This window comes from Lissotriton helveticus, chromosome 5_1 (assembly GCF_964261635.1).
Source record: "Lissotriton helveticus chromosome 5_1, aLisHel1.1, whole genome shotgun sequence".
NCBI lineage: Eukaryota > Metazoa > Chordata > Amphibia > Caudata > Salamandridae > Lissotriton > Lissotriton helveticus.
The window spans coordinates 1,566,752,178-1,566,776,164 of NC_136065.1; the positions used below are offsets into that span (position 1 = coordinate 1,566,752,178).

Consider the following 23,987-nt stretch of genomic DNA (forward strand, 5'->3'; position numbering starts at 1 on the left):
GCCCCCTAACTATGTCTCTGCAAGCCCCCAAACTCTGTCTCTGCAGGCCCCCTAACTCTGCTTCTTCAGGCCCTCCAACTCTTTCTCTGCAGGCCCCCTCATCCTGTCTCTGCAGGCCCCCTAACTCTGTCTCAGCAGGCCCCCTAACTCTGCCTCCGCAGGCCCCCTAACTCTGTCTCAGCAGGCCCCCTAACTCTGCCTCCGCAGGCCCCCTAACTCTGTCTCGGCAGGCCCCCTAACTCTGCCTCCGCAGGCCCCCTAACTCTGTCTCGGCAGGCCCCCTAACTCTGCCTCCGCAGGCCCCCTAACTCTGTCTCTACAGACCCACCTAACTCTGTCTCCACTGGCCCCTTTACACTATCGCTGAAGGCCCCTAACTGTCTCTGCAACTCCCCTAGCTCTGTCCTATTAGACGACCTCTAACTCTGTCTCTCCCATTCTCTGGCTGCTCCGCATGTCCCTGTCTCCTGAGACTGTCTCTGGCCCTGTCCCCCCATGCAGTCACTATGGAGTAAAATCCCATTTCCCCTCACGGATCTGTAGCCAAACTCAGTGCGCATTTCACACCCATTTTAGTGGATAAAAGCCAATTTCTGCCATTTCATAATGTCTGAAAGCTGTGCATGAAGGGCCTGTTTAGCCTCAGCTGGACAGAATCTGATAACGATCAGATGCCAGAATTTACATAGAATGGCGGCCTCCGCGACTGTATGTTTCAAAGATGCAGGGGTCGGATGAGGATGTCCCTACACTGAACCCGTGTGTGATGGGGCTAAGAAAAGGCGCTGACGGACGAATTCTGGTTAAGAGATAGGAGGAAATACCAGGTGTCGCATCTACGAAGCGCCTAGATTACAGACCACCACTGCCCTCTTGTAACCTGTTTTGAAACATTTACCTATGGTAAAAAAAAAAAAGTGTTCTGCCTTCAGGGGAGTATGTGATTGCATGATTTATGTGAGTGTTTGTTGAGACTTGTACAGCACTGTTTTCTACAGGACACCCACACGACCGAGCCCAGAAACCTGATAACTTCAGCAGTGAGTCTGGCCGCACAAACCACCAAGGTGGGTGTAAACGCCACATTGTCTCTCTAGGCTGGGAGGGCACTGGATTCACACTGGATCACAGAGATCCATGTTGAGGAGAGTTCAGATGGATCAGCTTCTACCCACCGAGAGATCATGCATGAAAGGCCGGCAGAGGGTCAGTTCTCTCTGGGGATTTCCGCTCAGTGTTGCTTTGACTGGATGCTCAAACTTGGCGTCACATAAAAGGTGCAAGTACCGTTTTTATATATTTGGGTTAACAGTTTAAATCCCGAGGTAGATTTTTCAATGTCTGCTTGCGTTATGTTGGTGTATCTTTGGTGCGACAAGAGAAGCACGTGCCCAGTGAGCATCTTCTTGCAGCGGAAGTGAAGGAATCCATCAAAGGTTCCCTAAATTTCTGTATGACACCAGCAGCTATCCGTGCGCTCGTGGGTCTGTCGCACAGTGGTCCCATTAGCCTTCGAGGCGCACTACTTCCTAGCATCTAAGCTACCAGGTAACAACTCACTGCTCTGGGGTGCCATCACTCTCGAAGGACGTGTTTATAAACTGTCACATTTTCGGTGATCAAAGGAGAGACCAATGGGCAGTCCAGAACTTTACAAACTTTCTGAGGGGTAGACCTGGGGAACTCCACACGTAAGTTCCTAAGAAACATTTTCATGGAGGTAGAGACTGGAAATGTGTAAACAACTGTTGCAATGTTGTCCTGCTAATTAAGTATGCATTCACTGTTGAGAACACTCAAGGGAAGTTGAATGTTTGTACCAACCACCTGGCACAGGTGATGGGACATCCAACCCCATCTCATTCTCTCAGATGCTGTATTTTGCTTAAATCGGTGATTTGAGCATGGAATGGGAAAGGCCTGATTTAGCGTTAGGTGGTGCTGTAAAATATCCTGTTTTCGGAACAAAGACCGTAAACCTCTAGAGCACAGACAAGTGGACTCCCTGTGAATTTAGCAGGGGTTTGTAGAACTGCAAGAAGTTCCATGTAGGTCGTAATGCAATCTGCAAACTGTTTCAAATAGAAGCAAACAAAACACAATAAAGCACACATCTATGCCCATGTCTGAGGAACAAGAGGCTGCACGTTGTGCTGGATGCTTCAGTGCAAAGAAGCCTAAATATATGCCTTAGAAAGAGTGTACGCTTCTGGGACCAGGCGTGATTGACCACGCACGCGATATTTAAAACGATCTGTCTTGAGATATATAACCTGTGAATTCAGACATATTTCCTTGCGGGCTATTGAATTTTGAATATTTTTTTTAAATAAGCTCCATACATCTTCAAAGGCCAAGTTAAAGACCTTACAGCTATGACTCTCCGTCAATGCAGTCCTTGAATCGCGACACAGTACTGGAATCAGGAAGTGTAGCGCACAGTGTAAGCCCAACATTGTGATTATCTAGGATTGGGCCCATAAAGACCGAGGCAACAGTCTTGGGGCTGTGAACGTGGGTTGCTTACATCAAAAAAATGGCAATGCCCAGTGTGCAAGAATTTATATTTTATTTAACTTTGGACAACATCGGCGTCAGCGTCCATATTTTCGTGACATTGCTGTCTAACATGTGACCTGAACGGTTGTTTAACCTATGTCATAAAAAAACTGATAAATTTCGGTAATTGATCAAATGATGTCCCGTAGCCACCAGAGCAGCGTGCACTTTCCCAAGGAAAGAGCAACTGCCCAGGCTGAATAGCATTGTATGCAACATTTCATGCCCTGAGAGCAGATGCCGTGAACACTGGGGCTCCATGTATTAGAACAGAGAAAATCTTTGACTATCCTTCGTTGCAACTGTTGCTCTTTGCTTAATTTCTACTCATTATGAGCATGGGAATCATGTGCTAATGTAGTAAATGTGTGAAGCTTTTGTCTAAAGCCCATAAAGGGTGTAATTTCTCCATGCTAAGAGGGTCCCTTTCCCAATCCTTTGAAGGCGAATCTATGCTGGATTTGGAACTCTACTGAGTTTTGCTGCATTTTCCATTGAATTGAATGGTTATTGATCTAGCCTTCATGGCCCAGCCCATGCATTTCTGTACTTTAATAATTGAGTAAACCTTAAAATGGAGACCCTTGTCTGTCGCTCTGTAGCAGACATGCTTTGTTCTTGCCTCTTGTATGCTCCCTACCTAGCTTACGATGAGAGACAGGTCCAGCAGGAAGCAACAAAGTCCAGCAGGTACTACACCTCTCCTGTTCCAGTGCTAGTGCGATCCGGAGGAAAGTAAACGTATGGGTGCGTGTCCTGGAAGGTCCTTCAAGGCCCTATAGAGAATAATCCTGGCGAGGACCTGCATTTGGAAAGAAGATACAGAGGCGACCCTGTCAACCTCTGTATAGTAGCTGACTCAAGCTCACCCATGCTTACAGGCAATACAACAGGATCCTAAAGATCTGGATTTCCCCATTTTCTCTGTCAGTTTGTCATCAACTTGAGGCAAGTGCAACTCATCCAGTTTAGAACTGCCACTGTGGTCTCATAAAAAGGATTTTCTGCAGTCTTTCGACCCGCCTCCTAGGACAGATGAGAGTTTGAAGACCTGTATAGGTGACAGTCCAAGGGTGGAAGAGCTTCACAACCAGATCAAAGTACAAGTTAAACATCCCTGTGGAGATTCTCAGTGGTTAGAAATAAGGAGGTGAAAAGTTTGAGAGCCCCCAACAATAGTGGGGGTACAGAAAGAACTGTATCAAGGATAGAATAGGAGCACCCCTATCGACCTCTGACTGTGTCAAAAAAGCGGATGGGTCCAAAAGAGCCTGTGATGAGACATCTGGCAGTTCGGGCTGGACTGTTCCCATGAGGCACAGGTTCAAGACAGCATATAGCTGTGTCTGAACTGGGGTAGCAAAGTGAGCTAAAGAACGATGATGGATTCAACCCAGATCTGTGACTGGGGGTGAGTGTCTGAAAAGTTTCAGTGCTCCGTCCATCATCTCCTTGTCTTTACATCTCCGTGGGAGACATACTTACCATGTAGCATGATCAATGGGAGAACAGATTCTGTCCTCTGAGTGTGGCCAAAATCCAATCTGAAAACACTGATGCCATTGCACCAAAATTCCAGGGGCAGTGAAAATGGCGTCACGCTGTCTTAGACTTTCTAAGATATCACAAGCTAGGCTCCTTGACACACTTTTAGATCCCAACTCATCCATCTGCTCCTGAGGATCTGTGGAAAGGGTAAGGAGTGAATGATATTGAAAATAAGCATGCCTTGAAGAGCCTGCTTACTTCCTGTTCAGGAAGATATTTTAAAGCCCTTTGACACCAGCAGTAGCAAGGAGAACGCCAGAGACACCGAAGAACAACTAGAGGGTACCGATTTCTGCCTCCTGCTACTCTTAAATAATATCCATGCATGATGATTGTGAAGGCAGTTTAAGATCTCCAAAACGTCCTTCATTTGAGATGCAGCCATTTTGGTAACAGTGGCAAGTAATTATGGAGAGGAGACACCAGCACCACGCCCTAACACTGGACACCACGCTGCCTGCCACCTCACGTCGCGGAAGGACATCCAAGGCTCTTTCTCATGCAGAAACTGCAGCTGCACCCGTACCCACCTCCGCACTGAAGCTCCTCCCACCGCCCAGCCGACCCACTGCATACCCGACCAGCTGAGCCGCATCCTCCTCAACATGCGCTCCCTCCACATACATGCCACAGAAATCTGGGAGTCCTCTACTCTGCTTCTCCCGAAAATGCCTTCCTTACGGAAACCTGGATGAACCCCAGCTCAGCCCCAGACATTGCCACCACCATCCCCTATGGCTACAAGATCATCCGCAAGGACCGCACAAACCGACCAGGAGGAGGTATCGCCATCATCCACAAAAACACCCTCCACCTGACCACCCACTCGGATGACCCAATGACAACCATGGAACATCTCCACTTCCAGGTCTTGACCAACCCCAACACCACCAGACGTCCTGGCCCCCGCCTGTCTTTCACCGACACCATCATCGACTTCATTGCACCCCACACTTTCGCATCCACAGATTAAATCCTACTCAGCTACCTCAACTTTCACCTGGACAACCCCAATGACAAGAACACCACACCCCTCCTAGAGAACCTCACAAATGTATGACTCAAGCAGCTAGTAATCTCTCCCACCCACCCAGCAGGACATATGCTCGACCCCGTCTTCTCTGCCAGTGAAAACATCCCCTTCAGCCACACCTCCGAACCCCTCTGGACCGGCCACCACTGTGTCCATTTCACCTTCACCAAACCCAACGTACATCACTGCACCCTCCGCCCCGGCAAAAGCTGTAAAAAGGTCATTGAAGAACATCTCACCACCTCCCTCAGCACAACCACATAGCCAACATCCACAGACGCCAATACCTCGGCACGCAACCTCCACTGATGGTCTTCAACTGTTCAGACACTCTGGCACCCCTCAAGAAAGCACCCAGCAACAAATACTCAAAGAAAGCCAGCTGGGTCACTCCCCCTCCACAAGTCCAGATGCACCTGTAGACAACTCGAGAAAAGATGGAGGAACAACAGAACCCCGGAATCCCACACAGCCTTCAAAGCCGTCGTCACCGCACCCGACCTCCTCCTCAAAACTATAAAGAAAATGACCCTTCAAGACAGAATAAACACCAATGCACACAACAGTAAAGAACTCTTCGCCCAACAGCGAGGCCACAGAAGTCCCACCCTTCCATGCCCTCTTCAACAAACTTGGCACCTACTTCAGCCACAAGATCAAGCAGATCTATGACAGCTTTGACACCCAAGAACGTTCCATCACTCCCGCCACCACCGCACCCATCAACGCCAGCCCCCTAAAGATCCTGCCCAACTGGACGTTGCTCACCACGTATGACACTCTCAAGACCATGAAGAGCATACACTCTGGACACCCCTTGGGCCCCTGCCTGCACCACATCTTCTACAAAGCCGCAATCCCCATTGCCCGAGCTATGCCGCACCATCAACTGGTCCATCAAGATTTCCACCTTCCTGGATGACTGAAAACACACAGAGATCAACCCCCTGCTGAAGAAGACATCTGCCAACCCGATGGACCACCTCAAGAACTTCAGACCCATCTCCCTGCTCCCCTTCCCAGCCGAGGTCATTGAGAAGGCTATTGAAGCCAACCATGTCCTTGACATTTCCCAATCCGGCTTCTGAAGCAACCACAGCACAGGGACTGCCCTCCTCACCGATGACATCGACTCCCTCCTTGACTGGGGCAAAACAGCAGCCCTCATCCGCTTGGACTTCTCAGCCACCTTCTACACCGTCTCCCACCGCACCCCAAGCACGAGACTCCAAGACGTCGGCATCCATGACAAAGCCCTGGACTGGATCTGCTCCATCCTCACCGGTAGAACAGGGTGAGTCAGACTACCACCGTTCCTCACAGAACCGACGGAGGTTGGCTGCGGAGTCCCCCAGGGCACTTCCCTCAGCCCCACCCTCTTCAATGACTACATGGCCCCACTCACAGCCATCGTCAGGAACCACCGACCCAGCATCGTCTCCTATACCAACGACACCCAGCTGATCCTCTCTCTCACCAACTGGCCCACAATTGTTTGAAACAACTTCTGTGACAGGATAAAAGCCGCAGCTACCTAGATGAGAGACAGCTGTCTCAAGCTCAACTCGGACAAGACTGAAGTCCACATCCAGAGGCCCACAACCTCCGCTTGGGACGACTCCTGGTGGCCCACCACGCTGGAAACACCCCCCTACACCCAATGACCATGCACGAAACCTCTGCATCATACTGGACTCCTCCCTCACTATGAACCGATAGATAAACACCGTCTCCTCCTCATGCTTCCACATTTTCTTCCTGCTTTGAAAGACCTTCAGATGCATCCCCACTGAGTCCAGAAAGACGGTCGTCCACACGCTCATCAGCAGCAGACTCGACTATGGCAAAGCATTCTATACAGGCGTCTCCCAGGAAACTACAGAACAATAAAAACGCTGCAGCCAGACTGGTTCTCAACATCCCTCCCTGCAGCCACATTACTCTTCACCTGCAAGAACTCTACTGGCTTCCAGTCAACAAAAGTCACCTTCAAGCTCTTCACAGATGCCTACAAAGCACTCCATAACGCCGGACCAGTATACCTGAACCACCGCCTACCATACCTCGTATCCACCAGACACCTCCACTCCACCCAACAGGCCCTTGCCACCGTCCCACGGATCTGCAAGATCAGGACTGGAGAAAGATCCTTTTGCCACCTTGCCGCCAAGACCTAGAACGCCCTGCCTCTCTACTTCGGGCAATTGCTGACCCAATTCAGGAAGGATCTCAAGACTGGCTCTTCAACTAATCTCAGTGCCCCCCCTCCTCATTGCCTTGAGACCCTCATGGGTGAGTAGATACGCTCTACAAATAATGATTCATTGATTGAATGTGATCTGCAAGATGGAGCTGACATATACACTAGTAAAGAGGCAGACTTAGTGAGTTTCCGGACTCTGAGGATATATAAAAAACTAGAACAGTGCCAATCAATGATTGTCAAGGGGATCTGTGTCATAAGTGAAAACTAGCTTTTGATCAGAGAGGACTCAAAGGCCTAACAAAGGAACCACACATAATTGGGGCAGCATGCATTCTTATACCAAGATTAAAAGGCCCACCATTACCATCCTCTTTGAAAAGCTTAATACTCACTTTCAATGACATTGTCATTCAAGTACAAGTGCTCCAGTGTGGGGCTGATCAGCGGCACAGTGGTCAGTCTGTTATGGGACAACTGCAGAACCAACAAATTTGAGACGTTGAAAATGTTCTTGGGCGTGCCTTTGTCAGACAATTGGTTGTAGTTTAATCTGATGAAGGCCAGGTTAGGGAAGTCTTTAAAGTAGTCATCAGGTATTTCCTCAATATTATTCCTGTCCAGAAAAAGCTGGTGGATGGTGTTGGGGACACCCGATGGCATCTTTCGGAGGATGTTGTGGGCAAGGTTTAGCTGCATGAGGTTCTTTAAGCCCTTGAATGTGTTCTTATTAAAGATCCCATCGCTCAGCTTGTTGTGGTGAAGGTCCAAAAGCAGCAGGTGCTCCAACTTATTAAATACACCAGCAGGAATTTTGGAGATTTGGTTCCTGCTCAACTTTAATTGTTCCAAGTGGGCAGGTAGAAAGGCAGGCAGTTCCTTCAGCTGATTCCTCTCCATGTACAAAAAGGTGAGATTGTCCATCTTCTCCAGTATGCCCCTTTCCACCCTCTTAATGCGGTTGTTGTCCAGGTTGATCCATTTGATCTCAGTTGCATTCCTGAAGGATTCTTCCTGCAGGTCGTCAATGAAGTTATTCTGCAGATAAAGGTACCGGGTGCGGGCGGGGATAATTGGGACCTTTCTCAGGTTTCGGCTGTCACAGTAAAGTGCTGATGGGAAATCTGGTGGGCAAAAACATTCCCGTGGGCAGTCTGGGAAAACTGATGGTGGACCAAAAGGAAGAGGTGGCGGTAGGTCCGTCGGCTCCACTGGTTCCGGAGGAGGTCGGGTGGGCTTCTTGGGTGGCTTGGGTGGCTTGGCCTTCGTTGGCTTTGGTCTGCGTTGCCCATCAACCTCAGAGAACAGTAGCAGGATCAGAGGGAGCAGCAGAATAAAAAAGTACTTCATGGTACAGACCCCCAGCAGCTGGAACACAGAAAGTGCAGAAGAGGCTAGTTAGACATGGTCCAAAGCAGTGTTACACCCCCCGGCTGGACTAAAAAAATCTGTTGAACATGATGACAGAAATATGACAACTAAAACAACCCAAATACATACTGCTAATTTTAATGATGTTTTCACAACAAACAGTTCCCTTTGTATCTCTACTGCCCTCAGTCCCTCCTACCTTCTGTTTTAGCCTGACATGTCTCTGCTCTAGCATTCCCTGTTTCCGTATCAGGCCAGAGTGTCGATGGGCACATCTGACCTTTCACAAGCTACGTTATGGTGCGTGGTGAAGATGTTTTGTCACTCATCAACACAGGCATTACCAAAAGCACATCAACCCACATCTCAGGAAAGTCCATTGGCTACCAGTCGTGAAGAGCTGCCAGTTCAAACTGCTCACCTATGCTTACAAGGCACTTCACAATGAAGGTCCGATGTACCGCTGCAAACGAGTGAACTTCCACCTACCAATCCAGGAAACTCCTTTCCAGATCCCTCTCTCTAGCAGCACCCAGCGCATCCGTCGGGCGAACTATGGAGGCTGCTGCTTCTCCCACCTGGTGGCTAGGATCAGGAACACCCTCCCCCTACACCTAGTGTAGCTCCGTCTCTCCAACAGTTCAGGAAGGACGTCAAGACCTGGATGTTCAACCAATAGGAATGGGCAGAGGAATCCTGCAGCAGGACCCCACAGCACCAAGACCCTCATAGTAAAGCACCCACACTCTACAAATCCTGATTGTTTGATTGATGTACAAGAAGCATCACTACTAAACTTGTCCCAAGGAGCAGAAGAAAATGGGTACAGATGATACTCTTGAGTTGTGTGCTGGGCCAACTTCCCCTAGAGAGACTTGGAGGATGCCATGCTGAAAGAGGGCATGACTTGCAAAAGGAGCACTTCTCTCTATAAAGCATTCAGTACAGTGAGATGGCCATCCTTCCCCCTTTGTCTGCCAGACGGAGCAGGAACTAGACCTCAAGATGGTATCTGGAAGTGCTAAGATCATTAGATGTGTATGTGGGTCAACAGGGAGAGCAGCTACACTCTGCCATTATACCTTTACATTGGGTTAAATCCCATAATCAAACCTATAATCTGGAACTCCTTACCCCCTGCAGCCACAAAGTTTTATCATAACTGAAGCCAGTTCAATTCAATTCAAAGACTTTATTTAAATCACAGGGATAATAAAAATACAACAAAGAACTTCACACGTGCATATAAAAATAAAGAAAAATTAAATAACACATCGTAAATCTTGGATAAATATAAAAAAACAGTCAAAGAAAAAAAATGTTAAAAAAGTAAGAACTGTTATACAATAGGAGCCCTTACACAATTAAAAAACAGAATCAAAAAGAAAAATCAGTAAAATACATCAACATAGCAGCCGGTAAAGCGAAAGACTCGAAGGGATTAGCAGCACAATAAAGGTTCTGATAATGACAAAACCCCTAATTGCTGTTGTAAGGAGCAAAAATATGTATACATTAAAGAATGAATAAGACATAAATACGTAAAGTTGCTAAGAGCCCAGTGCACATTATTGACTAAAGGCACTGCTAGCCAACCGAGGGAGTGAAAAACAACAGTGATGAACAGCGTCTAGTGTCCAGTCTAGGGGGGCAATGCCTTAATAAAGAGTTAGCCTACTTAGGGACTAATCTTTCAAACTTACATCCAATCCTAGCACTCCTAACCACCAAGAAAAATATGAATTCCAATCCCCAGTGGTTAGCAGTCATATTAATAACTATATTATATGCATTTTTAATGTCTTAACGACCGGGCCATTAAATATTTGGCCAAGCCAAAAACCACTACCCGGCGTATGTAGGTTTGCAGCAGTCTAAACTCCTCTTGGTACTTTCTAATGCCCACATTTTTGCAAAGTGGAAGAACCCCCTTTGCTCGAAGGTGGCGAACAATTAGGCAAAAGAGCAGTAAGTTGGTAAGAGATTCAGGGCTCCCTCAGCAAGCAGGGCAGAGATTGTCAACAGAGCCCTTTGCCTCCCATCTGCTGGAACACGCTTTGACAGGTAGGGATCCACAACTAAATTGCAGGAATAGTTTCTTTGCCAGTGGGGGACAATCTCATCTACAATATGCTAATACAGCACACAGGGTTTAACTACAGTGAAGGCTATAGTAATTTCTTGCAGTGCAACACATGTTCTACAGCGACACACTCCCAGAATTCCGCTTTTATGCTGGCTCTAGAAGTCATGAATAATTTCTTAAGGAAAAATCAGTAGATATCAAGGCCCAGTTTCTGAAGTGGAGCCTTGACAGCCCAAAGCCACAGTATTTTGTTAGCACAGTATGGAGCGATGAGGTCTCTCAGGCCCACCCAGTAGGATTCTAAGGCAGTAGTGGACCAAAGCCAGTGCCAAAAGGTAAGGAGTCTAGACCCGATCTTATGGGCAATCCTACACTGGGCCAGATTTAAATGGAGAGGAGTCAAAGGGCTACTCACTGGAAGATTTAATAGGGATCTCAAGAACCTGTGCTCCAATGAAAAAAGGCTGTACGTTTTCGTACAACCCCATAGCTCAACTCCATACATGACTGACCCCAGAGCCTTGATATTATACATCTCAAGAGCTGGGCCACCTTTCTGGAAATAGTCTTCCTATGGATTTTTGCTATACTTGCTGTATGCTGAATAAGGGACAACTGCACCTTTTCCATGTGCGGTGCCCAGCACAGTTTAGGCGTGAGTCTTATGCCTAATCAAATTCAGCCACCACATCTGGGTGGGTGTCACCAACCAGCAACCGTCTCTTGCAACGGTCACCTTCTGTTTAGAAAATACCATACATTTGTTATTGGAGCTATTTAGCTCCAGACCCCGCTTTTCACAAAACAGCTGAAAGGTGTTCAAAAGCTGTTGCAACCCCTAGTATGACTTGGAAATCGGCAGAGTATCATCTGCAAAAATGAGGGCAGAGGGTCTCCTCCCCCCTATTTTGGGTGTGTCACAGCCATCCCAGTTCACAAACTCAATCACAGCATTGATATATAAGGAGAACAGGATAGGAGCTAAAACACACCCTGTCTAACCCCCTGGTCAATGTGGAGGGGATCTGTCAATGCCCCATTCTCCCGCATTCTTACCTGGGCAAGGGTATCAACATGTAACCTCACAAAAATGTTGCGAGAGGCTAGCCTGGTATATGATGTCCACTAATGTAAGTGGGCACCGTGCACCAGTCCAGACAACCCTTATGGGGATTTCAGAGGTCTTAGACAACCTTAGAAAGCTCTCTAAGTGGTAGCTGTGAAGAGCAGCATTCAGGCTTAGCCCAGAAGGAGTGTAAAGCCGCTTGTTTTAGCAGAATGCAATCTTATTGTATAGACTAACTGAAAAGAACCACACCAAATATTTATAAAAATATGTATTTATTATATAACACTCTCTAGAATGTTCAAGTACCTCCAACACAGAGACAAACACAATGCACACAATACTTTAGCAAATAATCACATTAAATAGCACGAAATACACAGTGACCCCAGGGGGGGACCAAATCACATACTAAGATAATGGTATATGAAGCATGACTCGAGTCAAGATCGTGTCGAGAGGGTGTAGAATTGCTGGGATCCCAAGGCTCCACCCAAGGTGAGTAGATAGGGACCCCACGGAGAGCGTGTGCAATGTCGGAACCCAACCGCATGCTCCGTACAAGTCTATGTGCAAGTCGCGGTTGGATGTTTAAAGATTAAGGACCCTTCTCAGTGTATCCTGAAGAAACCCAGTGGAAGACAGAAGGTTGGAGAGCCACCCCACCTGTGGATACCATAGTGCCCGGGAAACAACCTTTACAACGCAACTTTTACAACGCACTACCATTACAACGAAACTTTTACAACGCAAAAACTTTTACAACGCATGTATTTACAACGCATGTTTTTACAACGTAGGTACCTTTACAACGCATACCATTACAACGTAAGTATTGGTAAGTATATAATTATATTTAAAATGTTATATGTTTGGGTTTTTTGGTAAAGGGGTATTTTTAGGGTTCAGGGTCAGTTTTGGGTTTTTGGGTAAAGGGGTATTTTTAGGGTTCAGGGTCAGTTTTGGGTTTTTGGGTAAAGGGGTATTTTTAGGATTCAGGGTCAGTTTTGGGTTTTTGGGTAAAGGGGTATTTTTAGGGTTCAGGGTCAGTTTTGGGTTTTTGGGTAAAGGGGTATTTTTAGGGTTCAGGGTCAGTTTTGGGTTTTGGGGTAAAGGGGTATTTTTAGGGTTCAGGGTCAGTTTGGGGTTTTTGGGTAAAGGGGTATTTTTAGGGTTCAGGGTCAGTTTTGAGTTTTTGGGTAAAGGGGTATTTTTAGGGTTCAGGGTCAGTTTTGAGTTTTTGGGTAAAGGGGTATTTTTAGGGTTCAGGGTCAGTTTTGGGTTTTTGGGTAAAGGGGTATTTTTAGGGTTCAGGGTCAGTTTTGGGTTTTTGGGTAAAAGGGTATTTTTAGGGTTCAGGGTCAGTTTTGGGTTTTTGGGTAAAGGGGTATTTTTAGGGTTCAGGGTCAGTTTTGGGTTTTTGGGGTACAGGGGTACAGGGTAAAAATAAAGTAAAATTAAATTTAAATTAAATTAATTAAATTAAATGAAATTAAATTAAATTAAATTATATTAAATTAAATTATATTAATTTCAATTAATTTACATAAAAAATTAATATATACTTACCAATACTTACGTTGTAATGGTATGCGTTGTAAAGGTACATGCGTTGTAAAAACATGAGTTGTAATAGTTTTTGCGTTGTAAAAATTTCGTTGTAAAAGTATGCGTTGTAACGTCATACATCCATAGTGCCCACGTTACTTACACCAGGGAAGTCGGGTGCATACGTGTGAAGTGGTATCGGAACGCAGTTGAACCCAATGGAGTACTTCAGGAAAGTGCCTCTGCTGGAAGAGGAGAAAGTGTCTGTGGGAATCCAAACATGGATTCTTGAAGAGGAGGACCTGAAAGCAGAGGGGACAAAGTCTATGTCACTCAGGGGTGACCAGGAGACTTTGAAGATGAATGCCCTCTGTTGTTGGGTGCTTCAGGATGGATGACAAGGACTTTGACTCTACAGCTGTGAGGACCAGGTGATGCTGAGAAGGACCAGGAGCCATGCATGAGCTGTCCCACGAAGGAGGTCGAATGCTGAGTAGTCGGTGTCTGGCGGGAGTATGAACAAGCCTTGGTAAAGGCAAGCCACGCAGGAATCAAAGAAGCAGCAACATCGGGACCAGCAAGGTCCAAGGGACTCACCAAAGGCAGGGGAGACAGGGCAGGCCCCGAGCAATCAGGGAAGCCCCAAAAAAACAAGTGCAACCCTCAAGTGGACCCACAGGCCGGAGGCACTGGAGTCGGTAAAGGGCCTCAAGCAGCTCACCAAAAAGATGCAGGCCACGATGCACACAATGCGGTGTGTCTGAAGATTCCGCACGGAAACCTGGATGAAAACCTCCTCAGCGCCCGACATCGCCATAGCCATCCCGGACGGATACAAGATCACCCAGAGGGACCGCGTCAACCAGACCGGAGGAGGCATCACCATCATCCACAGAAACACCATCCGCATCACGACCAACTCCGACGACACCCTCACCGCCGCCGAGCACCTTCACTTCCAGATACACACCGACTCCAAGACCACCCTCAGAGGCACTCTCATCTACAGACCCCCGGGACCACGCACACAATTCAGTGAAGCCATCGCAGACTTCATCAGCCCGCACGCCCTCACCTCCTCAGACTACATCCTCCTAGGGGACCTCAACTTCCACCTGGAGAACAACAATGACAGCAACACCACCACCCTGCTGGACAACGTCGCCAACCTCGGACTCAAGCAACTGGTGAACACCCATTACGCCGGCCACACGCTTGACCCCGTCTTCTCCTCCAGCAAGCACATCTCCTTCAGCCACCCCACCGGACTTCATTGGACGGATCACGGCTGCGTCCACTTCAACTTCAGGAGAACCACGACCCACCACCACCCACAACAGGTTCCCCGCAGGAGCTGGAGCAAGATCACCGCCGACCAGCTCACCACCTCCCTCAGCCAGAACCCTCCCGCCAACGCAACAGACCCCACAGTGGCTCACCAACTGCGCCGACAACCTCGCACCTCTGAAGAACCCACCCAGCAGACCCAGCAGCAAGAAAGCCTCGTGATTCACCAATGAACTCAAAACCTCCAAGAAAAACTGCTGCACCCTCGAAAAAGCCTGGCGACACGACCAGACTATAGAAAACATGACAGCCCTCAAGAACGCCACCCGCATACACCACCAGTTGATCTGCACCACCAAAAGGACAACATTCAAAGAACGACTAGACAACAACTCCCACAACAGCAAGGAACTCTTCAGCATCGTCAAAGAGCTCTCCAACCCCAGCGCCGGAAACAACGACATCACACCCTCGCAAGACCTCTGCAACTCTCTCGCCTCGTTCTTCCACCGCAAGATCGCCGACATACACCACAGCTTCGGCGCACAGACCACGCACCCAACCACCGAACCAACGCCCCCCACCACCACCCTTCCACAACTGGACCCCGATCAGCACCGAAGACACCATCCGCACGATGAACACCATCCACTCCGGCTCCCATACCGCCCCCTGCCCCCACCACGTCTTCAACAAGGCTGTCCCCATCATCGCACCCCACCTCCGGGATATCATCAACATCTCCTTCACCACCGCCACCTTCCCGGAGAGCTGGAAGCATGCCCAGCTCAGCGCCCTCCTGAAGAAACCGACAGCGGACCCCACCGACCTCAAGAACTTCCGCCCCATCTCGCTCCTCCCTTTTCCTGCCAAAGTCGTTGAGAACACCGTCAACAAACAGCTCGCCGCCTTCCTCGAGACAAACAGATCCCTCGACCACTCACAGTCCGGTTTCCGAGCTAACCACAGCACCGAGACCGCCCTCATCGCTGCCACCGACGACAACAGATCGCTGCTTGACATCAGGGAAACAGCTGCCCTCATCCTCCTGGACCTCTCTGCAGCGTTCAACACAGTATGCCACCGCACACTAATACAGCGCATCAGCAACACCGGAATCCAAGAGAAGCCACTGGAGTGGATCATCTCGTTCCTCGGTGGAAGAACCCACAGAGTCCGCCTCCCCCCATTCTGATCCGCGGCCACCGAAGTCATCTGCGGCGTACCTCAAGGATCCTCGCTCAGCCCCACCCTCTTCAACATCTACATGAGCCACCTCGCAGCCATCGCACGCCAACACAACCTTAACATCATTTCCTACGCCGACGACACCCAGCTAATCCTCTCCCTCACCAACGAACCCGCCACCGCCAGAGCCAGCCTACACGAAGGAATGAAAGACGTCGCCGAGTGGATGAAGAACAGCCGCCTGAAACTGAACTCAGACAAGACGGAAGTCCTCATCCTGGGATCATCCCCCTCCGCCTGGGATGACTCCTGGTGGCCCCCTGCCCTGGGCACCACCCCCAAGCCAACGGACCACGCACGAAACCGGGGTTTCATCCTGGACTCCTCCCTCTCAATGACCAAACAAGTCAACGCCATCTCGTCATCCTGTTTCAACACCCTGCGCATGCTCCGAAAGATCTTCCGATGGATCCCCACCGAAACCAGGAAGACGGTCACCCAGGGACTCGTCACCAGCCGACTGGACTACGGGAACACCCTCTATGCGGGAACCACAGCCAAACTACAGAAAAGACTCCAGCGCATACAGAACGCCTCCGCACAACTCATCCTGGACATCCCCCACCACAACCATATCTCCGCCCACTTGAGAGACCTGCACTGGCTCCCCGTCAGCAAGAGAATCATGTTCAGACTCCTCACCCACGCACACAAGGAGCTCCACGACCTGGGCCCCAAGTACCTCAACAACCGCCTCACTTTCTACACGCCCACCCGCCAGCTGCGATCGACCAGCCTCGCCCTCGCCACCATCCCACGCATTCGCAGAGCCACCGCCGGAGGAATATCCTTCTCCTACCTGGCGGCCAAGACATGGAACTCCCTCCCCATCCACCTACGGCTGACCCAGGACCATCTCTCCTTCAGGAAGCAACTCAAGACCTGGATTTTAGAGCAGTAACGGACCCCTCCCCTCCCAGCGCCTTGAAACCCTAGCGGGTGAGTAGCGCGCTTTATAAATCTGATTGATTGATTGATTAATTGAAGATTCAGGTCACAGGGGATGCTCGAGGTTGGGGCTACTTGAAGCCAACAAGCCTTTGCAACTGCAAGTTGGACACGGTACCCTGGGGTTCGGTTATTGCAACCCCCATGAGCACTTGTGGCCTCAAACTTGGTGAGATGGTAGAGCAGGCCTAGGGAGCTGAGAAAAACTACTATCTGTGTTGCAGACCCCAAGGAATCCAGAGGAGCTCAGGATCTGCAGACCGGTCAACTTAGTTGCGATGCCTGTGAATGCAGGGGAGTGACTCCTTCACTTTGTGTATGATGCACAGGCATAGACGATGCAGCAGACTGGAAAGGAGATGAAGTCAGGTTCAAGTGAAGGCCAGCGAAGTCCAGAGTGCCCAGATGGTAAAAGTGCAGTGGTGTCTGATCTGAATCTTATAACACAACGCATCTAGGGACCTACACCCAGGTAATCCCTAAGTACCCAAGGGAAAGGGTTGTAAAGATTCAGGGGACCCTCCCAGGGGAGGGTCTGGACAGGCGGGAGGTTACTCCCAGATCCTTTGTCCAGTTTCGCACCAAAGCAGGAGTCAATGGCTCCCAGAACTGGTTTGAACTGGACTATACACAGGGACACCAAATGTGCCCCTCATACAGACTTTCAGGTGCTGGCAAGTGCACCCAGCGGTCCCAATTCACAAAATCCTGTCTGGGAGGTGGTCACACCTCCCTGGGACAGGATGCCTATTGTTCCACCTTCCTCTGCTCGAACTTGGCTCAGCAGCAGGAGGGCAGAAATGTATCTCTGGTTGGCAGCAACCATTTTGTGCTGTCCGGGTTGAAAGGCTGGTATCGGGAACACTGAGAGTCTAACCGAGGGCTCTTCCAGTGCTTGGAATAAACCAGCCACACAGTTTACTGTGTCGGGGTATGATTCCAACATGTTTGTTACCAAACATGATAGGATTCGTTGCAGCCATTTTCAAGATGGTCATCGTGTAATTGTGCGGTGCCACTCTATATAATATATGGCTGCTTCACTGACAACCCGGGAGAATGGACTCCGTAGACTGCAGGAGTGTCCTCCTCATGCAGGGACACCCTCTCACTTAGAACCAAGCACCCTGCCTTCAGGATTGCAAAGGCCTGCTATATGGGTTACTTATAGGTTTTAAGTGCAGTGACCCTTAGATATAGTAAACATATATCTTTAGTAAATGGTGCATGCACCAACTTACCCAGTCTGCAAAGGCAGGCCTGTAGTTCCATTTTGATTGGTCTCTCATGCGTGGCATAATACATGCTTCAGCCCAAGGGAGACCTCTGGGGTACCTGTGCCCTGGGTACATAGGTACCATATACTTGGCCCTTATAAGGGTACCCCAGTATGCTATCTGGGGTGTACCTAAGTACTGAGCAAACCAATTTAGGTAGAAAGCAAATAGACTCGGGTCCTTAAAGGGATCCCAGTCAGACTAGTCAAAAACAGCATCACATCAAGCAAAAAGTCGGGGTAACCATAGTAGATCCTACTTTCCTACAAATGTTTAACGGGGGACATACCCATTTCTTGAGGCACCATCCACAGCTTGCCTCTAGTGACCAGATCAAAGGTAGATTGACGATCAATAAAGGCAAGATAACGTTTGCCCTTGTTGATTTTCACCTCCTTCCAGTAAATGCAGATAAAGCGGAAGACCTGGTCTATGGTGCTTACATTTGACCTGAAGCCCACCTGCCAGTCGGCAGAACACTCTCATTACTAATCCAGTCTTTAAGATAAATCATGACCTGCTTACAAAAACTTTTTGGAAGAGAATCAATCAGGCTTATGGATCTGAAATTCCCTGGATTGGTCCAGTCTCCAATCTTGTAGATTGTTATAATTTCTGCTAATTTCCATAATGAGGAGGTGGCCATACCTGAAAGAATACTGTCAGAGAGCAGTTTATTGTAAGGCACCTAGATTTCTGAGTTTTCCCTATACAGATCGTTTGGTATCCTGTCCGGACCTGGGGCATGAGCAGAGATACAGGAATCAATAGCGTCTATTGTATCGTTGAGTGAAAAGTTGATACTGATAGGATTGCCTATGGACGTACTACCATCCTCTTCTGTATTATGCATATTGGTGAATAAAGTCCTAAAATTGGCCACCCACTCCTGAGGTTGGACACAAAAATCTAACTTAGAATAATGACTATTTAGGCAGACCACTGCTGTCCTCCAAAAACCCTTACTGTTTTTCGTAGTCAGGGCATCATGCAAAGACATTCACAGCGAACTCTCCTAATCCTTTTTCGCTTGGACTAGTACTTGCTGATAATGAGACCTACACCTTGCTATCTTTGGTTGGGACTTAGATTTAATAGCTACAGGGAGCTTGCCTTTAGCTGCCCTACATACTATATTGTACCAGGTATCAGGTTTTGGTGCAGGCCTCCCCTTTATTCTAGCCTTATCTAACAGCTCCCTTATCTGAGAGAGTACTTTTACATGACTAGTTTTCAGTTCCTCAATCCTAGACACAAGTGGTAATAGGGATAGATATTCAACATTCAAATGTACTCTTTGCTTTACTATCTCTAAGGCTGCAGGGTTATTTACCACCCAGTCCCAACTGATGTGTTAGGTAATTTGCATACAAGAGGTCTCTTATATCCCTGTTCCCCTGGTGCACAGGACATGGATATGATTTGTCCAAAATTGACAGGCTGAGAGCATTGTGGTCACTATCTACTCGATCCACCACTTCCAAATCCATAATAGCAGGCCAGAGCTTGACGTTCGCCAGAAAGTAGGCAATTCAGCTACTATGGCCGGGCATGTTGTATGTTATCTTGCCTTGGTGGTCACAGGGGGATATGCCATTTGTAGCTCTAAGATGAACTTCAAGGTAAGTGCCAGTAACTGGGCAGCCTTGGGTATCCATCTCACTGTTGGGAGGCCAATTTGCGAGATACCCCACTGGCTATCCAATTCTTCAGTTAAATCAGGGGGAGTGACAGCCAATGGTTCGAAAGTAGAATTAAAATCACCTGCCACCAGCAGCAAGGCATTCCCAGCATGCTCCAAGAGAACTTGCTCTAGTACATTAAGGACAATAGACTCGGCATTCCGAACCCTTACTCTGTTGTAAACATTAAAAAATTGTAATGAAAAGCGTGAGGGGAGCACCGACCTGACTGCTAGGATGTCAGGGTAGGCAATAGGCGCAATATTAATTCTGCATGTAAGTGCTGGTGTGACCAAGATTCCCAACCCTACTGAGGGCCCAACCGTTCCAGACTTAGTCACATTCACACAAAAGGTTGTATACCCACTTCTGCTGGAAAGAGAATAAACACTGCATCTCCTGAAACAAGCAGATATCGAATCTTTCAATGAACTGGCCCCAGTCCATCTCGGTAATAACTTGAATATTCCAGCTACGTTCCACAACACAATTTGAATCGAGGACTCGAGTGACAGACTAACTTCTTTAAGTGGTTGAGAGTTAGAGCCCTCAGTAGTATTCTCCTCTGTACTTACATCAAGGGAACTAATCCCTGTTTGCAGACCTCCTGCATGAATTTGTGTGTCCTTGACACTACGTTGGGGGCATTAGGGGCCCACTCCCAGCTTCTGCTGCATTCACCGCAACCCCACAACTACTTAACCCAGATGAAATAGCTGGGTCCCGAAATTTTAACTGTATGCCTGTTTACTACCTATTTACTGAAACCACATAGCACATAATACCCACAAATGGGTCACAATTATTCCTGCTGGTAGTGCACCATTGAAGAAGGAAGCGAGCCAGCTGTTGAGAGTGTAACACTAACCAATCTCATTACAGGTGTGAACTGTGATTGGTTGATCCCCAGCTCCATTGGGCTTTAAAGTTACCTAGATCCAGGGCACAAGTCCTATAAAAAGAAGTGGGGGGACTGACAAAGTAAGACAATATGCAAATGACCTGACGTCACGATGTAGCGCTATAAAAGAAATTAAATAGTGCTATTTAAATTATTTGTGTAAATACTGGGACAGACTAACTCATCTGGCAGTCTTCCTGAGTAGCAGTGCGCGCTTCAAATCTCTATATAACATAACATAACATAACAGTGTCTGTATTTATCCGCATAAATGCGGCGGCTTTTCACGCTGTACGCGGCAGTTTTGAAATTACCGCGTTACATGACGAGCTCAGCTCATCATGAGCGCATGGCAGGTTACGCTCATGACGAGCTGAGCTCGTCATCAGCCCCGAAGGGGTTAAAAACAGGGACAGTACAAGGGCAAAAGCTTGCCTCTCTTAAGTACCTGTGAAGAGAAGGCAAGCTGTGTGCCTTTGTTTCCCTCTGTGGCATTTACATTTAAATGTAAGCTCCCAGGCGGCCCCCAGTCAGCATATACAAACAAAAGGGGGCCGGATGGCCCCTTAACTTCGGCTCAGCTGGAGGTGAAAAAAGGCTCCCTCGCTGCCTACACGTTGCTGCTGGGGATGGAAAGGAGGCAGCGTGCAGGTGCTGCTGAACTTGTCCTGGTGTCTGAAAATTACACCAGGACAAGTTCAGCATATTTCTGTGGGGCCCAACATCTTGGCAGGGGGGACCGCATCCAACCTGTGAAAAGAGTGGGGGACGCTGTGTACCTGCGTGTATCCCCGACTCGAGCCCTGCCTAGATCTCTTTAAATCTGCTCACTTTCATGGTACGCAGTCCGCCTCTGCTGTCGCTCTCTGCCCTGATATTCCTTGTGCGGACAGGTGCTCTCGAGAGGCACTTTTCACACACGGCGCTCTCGTGAGGCACTTCGCACACACTCTGCAAATGTGGCTTCCTCAAACCGCTAGTGCTATCAATTTGGAATCAATCGCACGGTATCTGCCGTCAGTCCGCCCTTTACAAATCACAGATACAACCCTTTCCGGAACACAAATGAGCCCTCCCATTGTACTGGGGGGCTTGAGCAGGTTCTTTTAGAAGCCCTTATGAAAACAAATATCTAGTGGAAAGTGGTATTTTTCATGCACTCAGGGTACTATAGGGCAACCAGGCAGTGTTCGAAGTTCTTGTCTGACAGATCAGTGTGTAGATGTGAAAATCTGTGGGTCTTTTTTATGGTCTGCTTTGCCGGTTTTACTGTTTAGTTCTCTGATATTACCATTAACATTGCCTGCAGAAAGCTCATGCTTGCAGCCTCCTCCCATACGTTGCAAACAAAAAGCGTGCCCTGATTTCAAAATGTCGACCACTTTTTTAGTTCTTTGATTTGCTAATGGGTGGGTGGGGTGGGGGCTGAGGAGGGCATTTTTAATTTGCTTGCTATTTTCTATTCTTCTCCGACTCTGGATCTGCTCACTCCTTGCATCAAGCAACTCTGCGCACAAACTCCCTAGTGCTCGACGGACGACCCCTCCAGCAAGGCCAGTGCGTGCCTATCTCTTACAGTCTCCAGTCACAGCTCCTTCACAATAATGCACAATTCTGAGTCTGCACCGGCACAACACCCTCTTCAGAAGACAAGCATCAATCAGAGTAAAGTACAACACAATTGAAAAGCAGCTGCCGTAGAGGTGCTGTGGATCTAGCGCTCTCTGCTGGCCATATCTATGTATTGCAAGCGGAGACATTCAAAATCCGCAGTACTCAACCGGCAGCTCAATAAAGAGCAAAATAAAATTGCACGATGTACTTTCTGTACATTTTCCCCAAGTGTACAGAAAGTCCATCGTATTTTTTAAATTTGCCTGTGGGCAGCTTTACAATAACTGGCGCATCCCTGCATATCAACAGGGATGCACCAGTTATTGTGCGATACAGCTCAGCCACCATGGATGCGCCGCATTTACAAAGGGGCGCACCATGGGGCAAAAATGGACAGATGCGTGACACATCTGCTGCCATAAAGGCGGCGCATTGCTGGAGTTGCATCGCAAGCACGACGCAGTTCCAGCAAGGCTCGGGGGTGCCCTATTCTTAAAATACTGCGTCAATCCTTACGTCTGCTTCAAGCAAGTGCAGGATTTTGACGCAGCATGGCCATAAAAGTGGCTGAGTGAAATCTTGTAGATTTCACTCAGCCACTTTTAGGAGGCGTTCCTGCGTCGGAACGCCCCCCCTGCGCCGGAACACCTACATGAGGCGCAGGGCTTTACAATGTGACACATCTCCCAGATGCGTCACGTTGTAAATATCCCGCAGCATGGTGCTGGCTTTGCGCCGTCGCTGTGTCACAAAAGTGATGCAACAGCTGGGTAAAAGAGGCACAAGGGGCTTGTAAATCTGCCCATTGGTGTTTTATAAAGCGCAAACTTCACCAAACCGAGCGTCAGAGTGCTCTCCAGAGGAAAGATATGAGAGCACCCTACAGAGTCAAACGCGTGGAATTCCAGCAGCTTTAAACTGATTGTTTACAATTCAACAACCCTTCCCTCTTCTATCCCTCCACTATCCTTTCTTAATCCAAATAACAAAATCACATGTCCACCGCTCAAATAAATTTCATATCTCTCTATCTTAATTGACCACTAATCCTTTTTGGGTTCCGAAGTAGCGTCCTACTAGCTGAAAAGCGCTTTGACGCATCATCAGGGATAGTAAGCGCTATATAAATTCAAATACAATTACAACAGAGGTCAGGAGTTAAGGTTGCAAAACATGTAATGCAGTTAGTCATAGATTATGAAGAACACAAATATGTAAGGAGTGCAAAAAAATTATTGTTCCTCTAAATTTGTTGCAATTGAAGGAGTTGCATATTGTAGGCAGTAGTGTGTTGGAGATACAACAGCACATTCTAGGATGGATTATAGAATTAGGGTTTGCTGTTGAGTTTGTCTTCTCTGCCTGTTTTGGGGGTGTACGGCCAGGTAGTAGGTGTACTTAATGAGAGTCTGAGATGTGTTCATAGTATTTGTCATACTGTGCTGGATGGCTATGTCAGGGCATGCTGGAAGGTGGTTTTGTGGGGTTAGGGCCGTTGTGAACCTCTGCTTTAGCAGCTTAAGCTGGGGTGGAGTTATTGATGGGCCTCTTCTGTCTACAGCTCGGCAGACAAAGGCTCGTAAATAACGGAAAAGGGTAGGTGGGTGTGTGAGTGA

At 48.2% G+C, this 23,987-nt stretch overlaps 1 protein-coding gene across 1 annotated transcript in view; it reads right to left on the reverse strand.

Annotated features, from left to right (window-relative positions):
• Positions 1-23,987, reverse strand: part of PRELP (proline and arginine rich end leucine rich repeat protein) — a 113,324-nt gene that overhangs the window by 22,815 nt on the left and 66,522 nt on the right. Inside the window, exon 2 of the mRNA XM_078644692.1 lies at positions 7,739-8,711. Within this exon, the coding sequence (XP_078500818.1) occupies positions 7,739-8,693 (955 nt within the window). The 5' untranslated portion in view covers positions 8,694-8,711. The remainder of the gene's footprint in view (positions 1-7,738; positions 8,712-23,987) is intronic.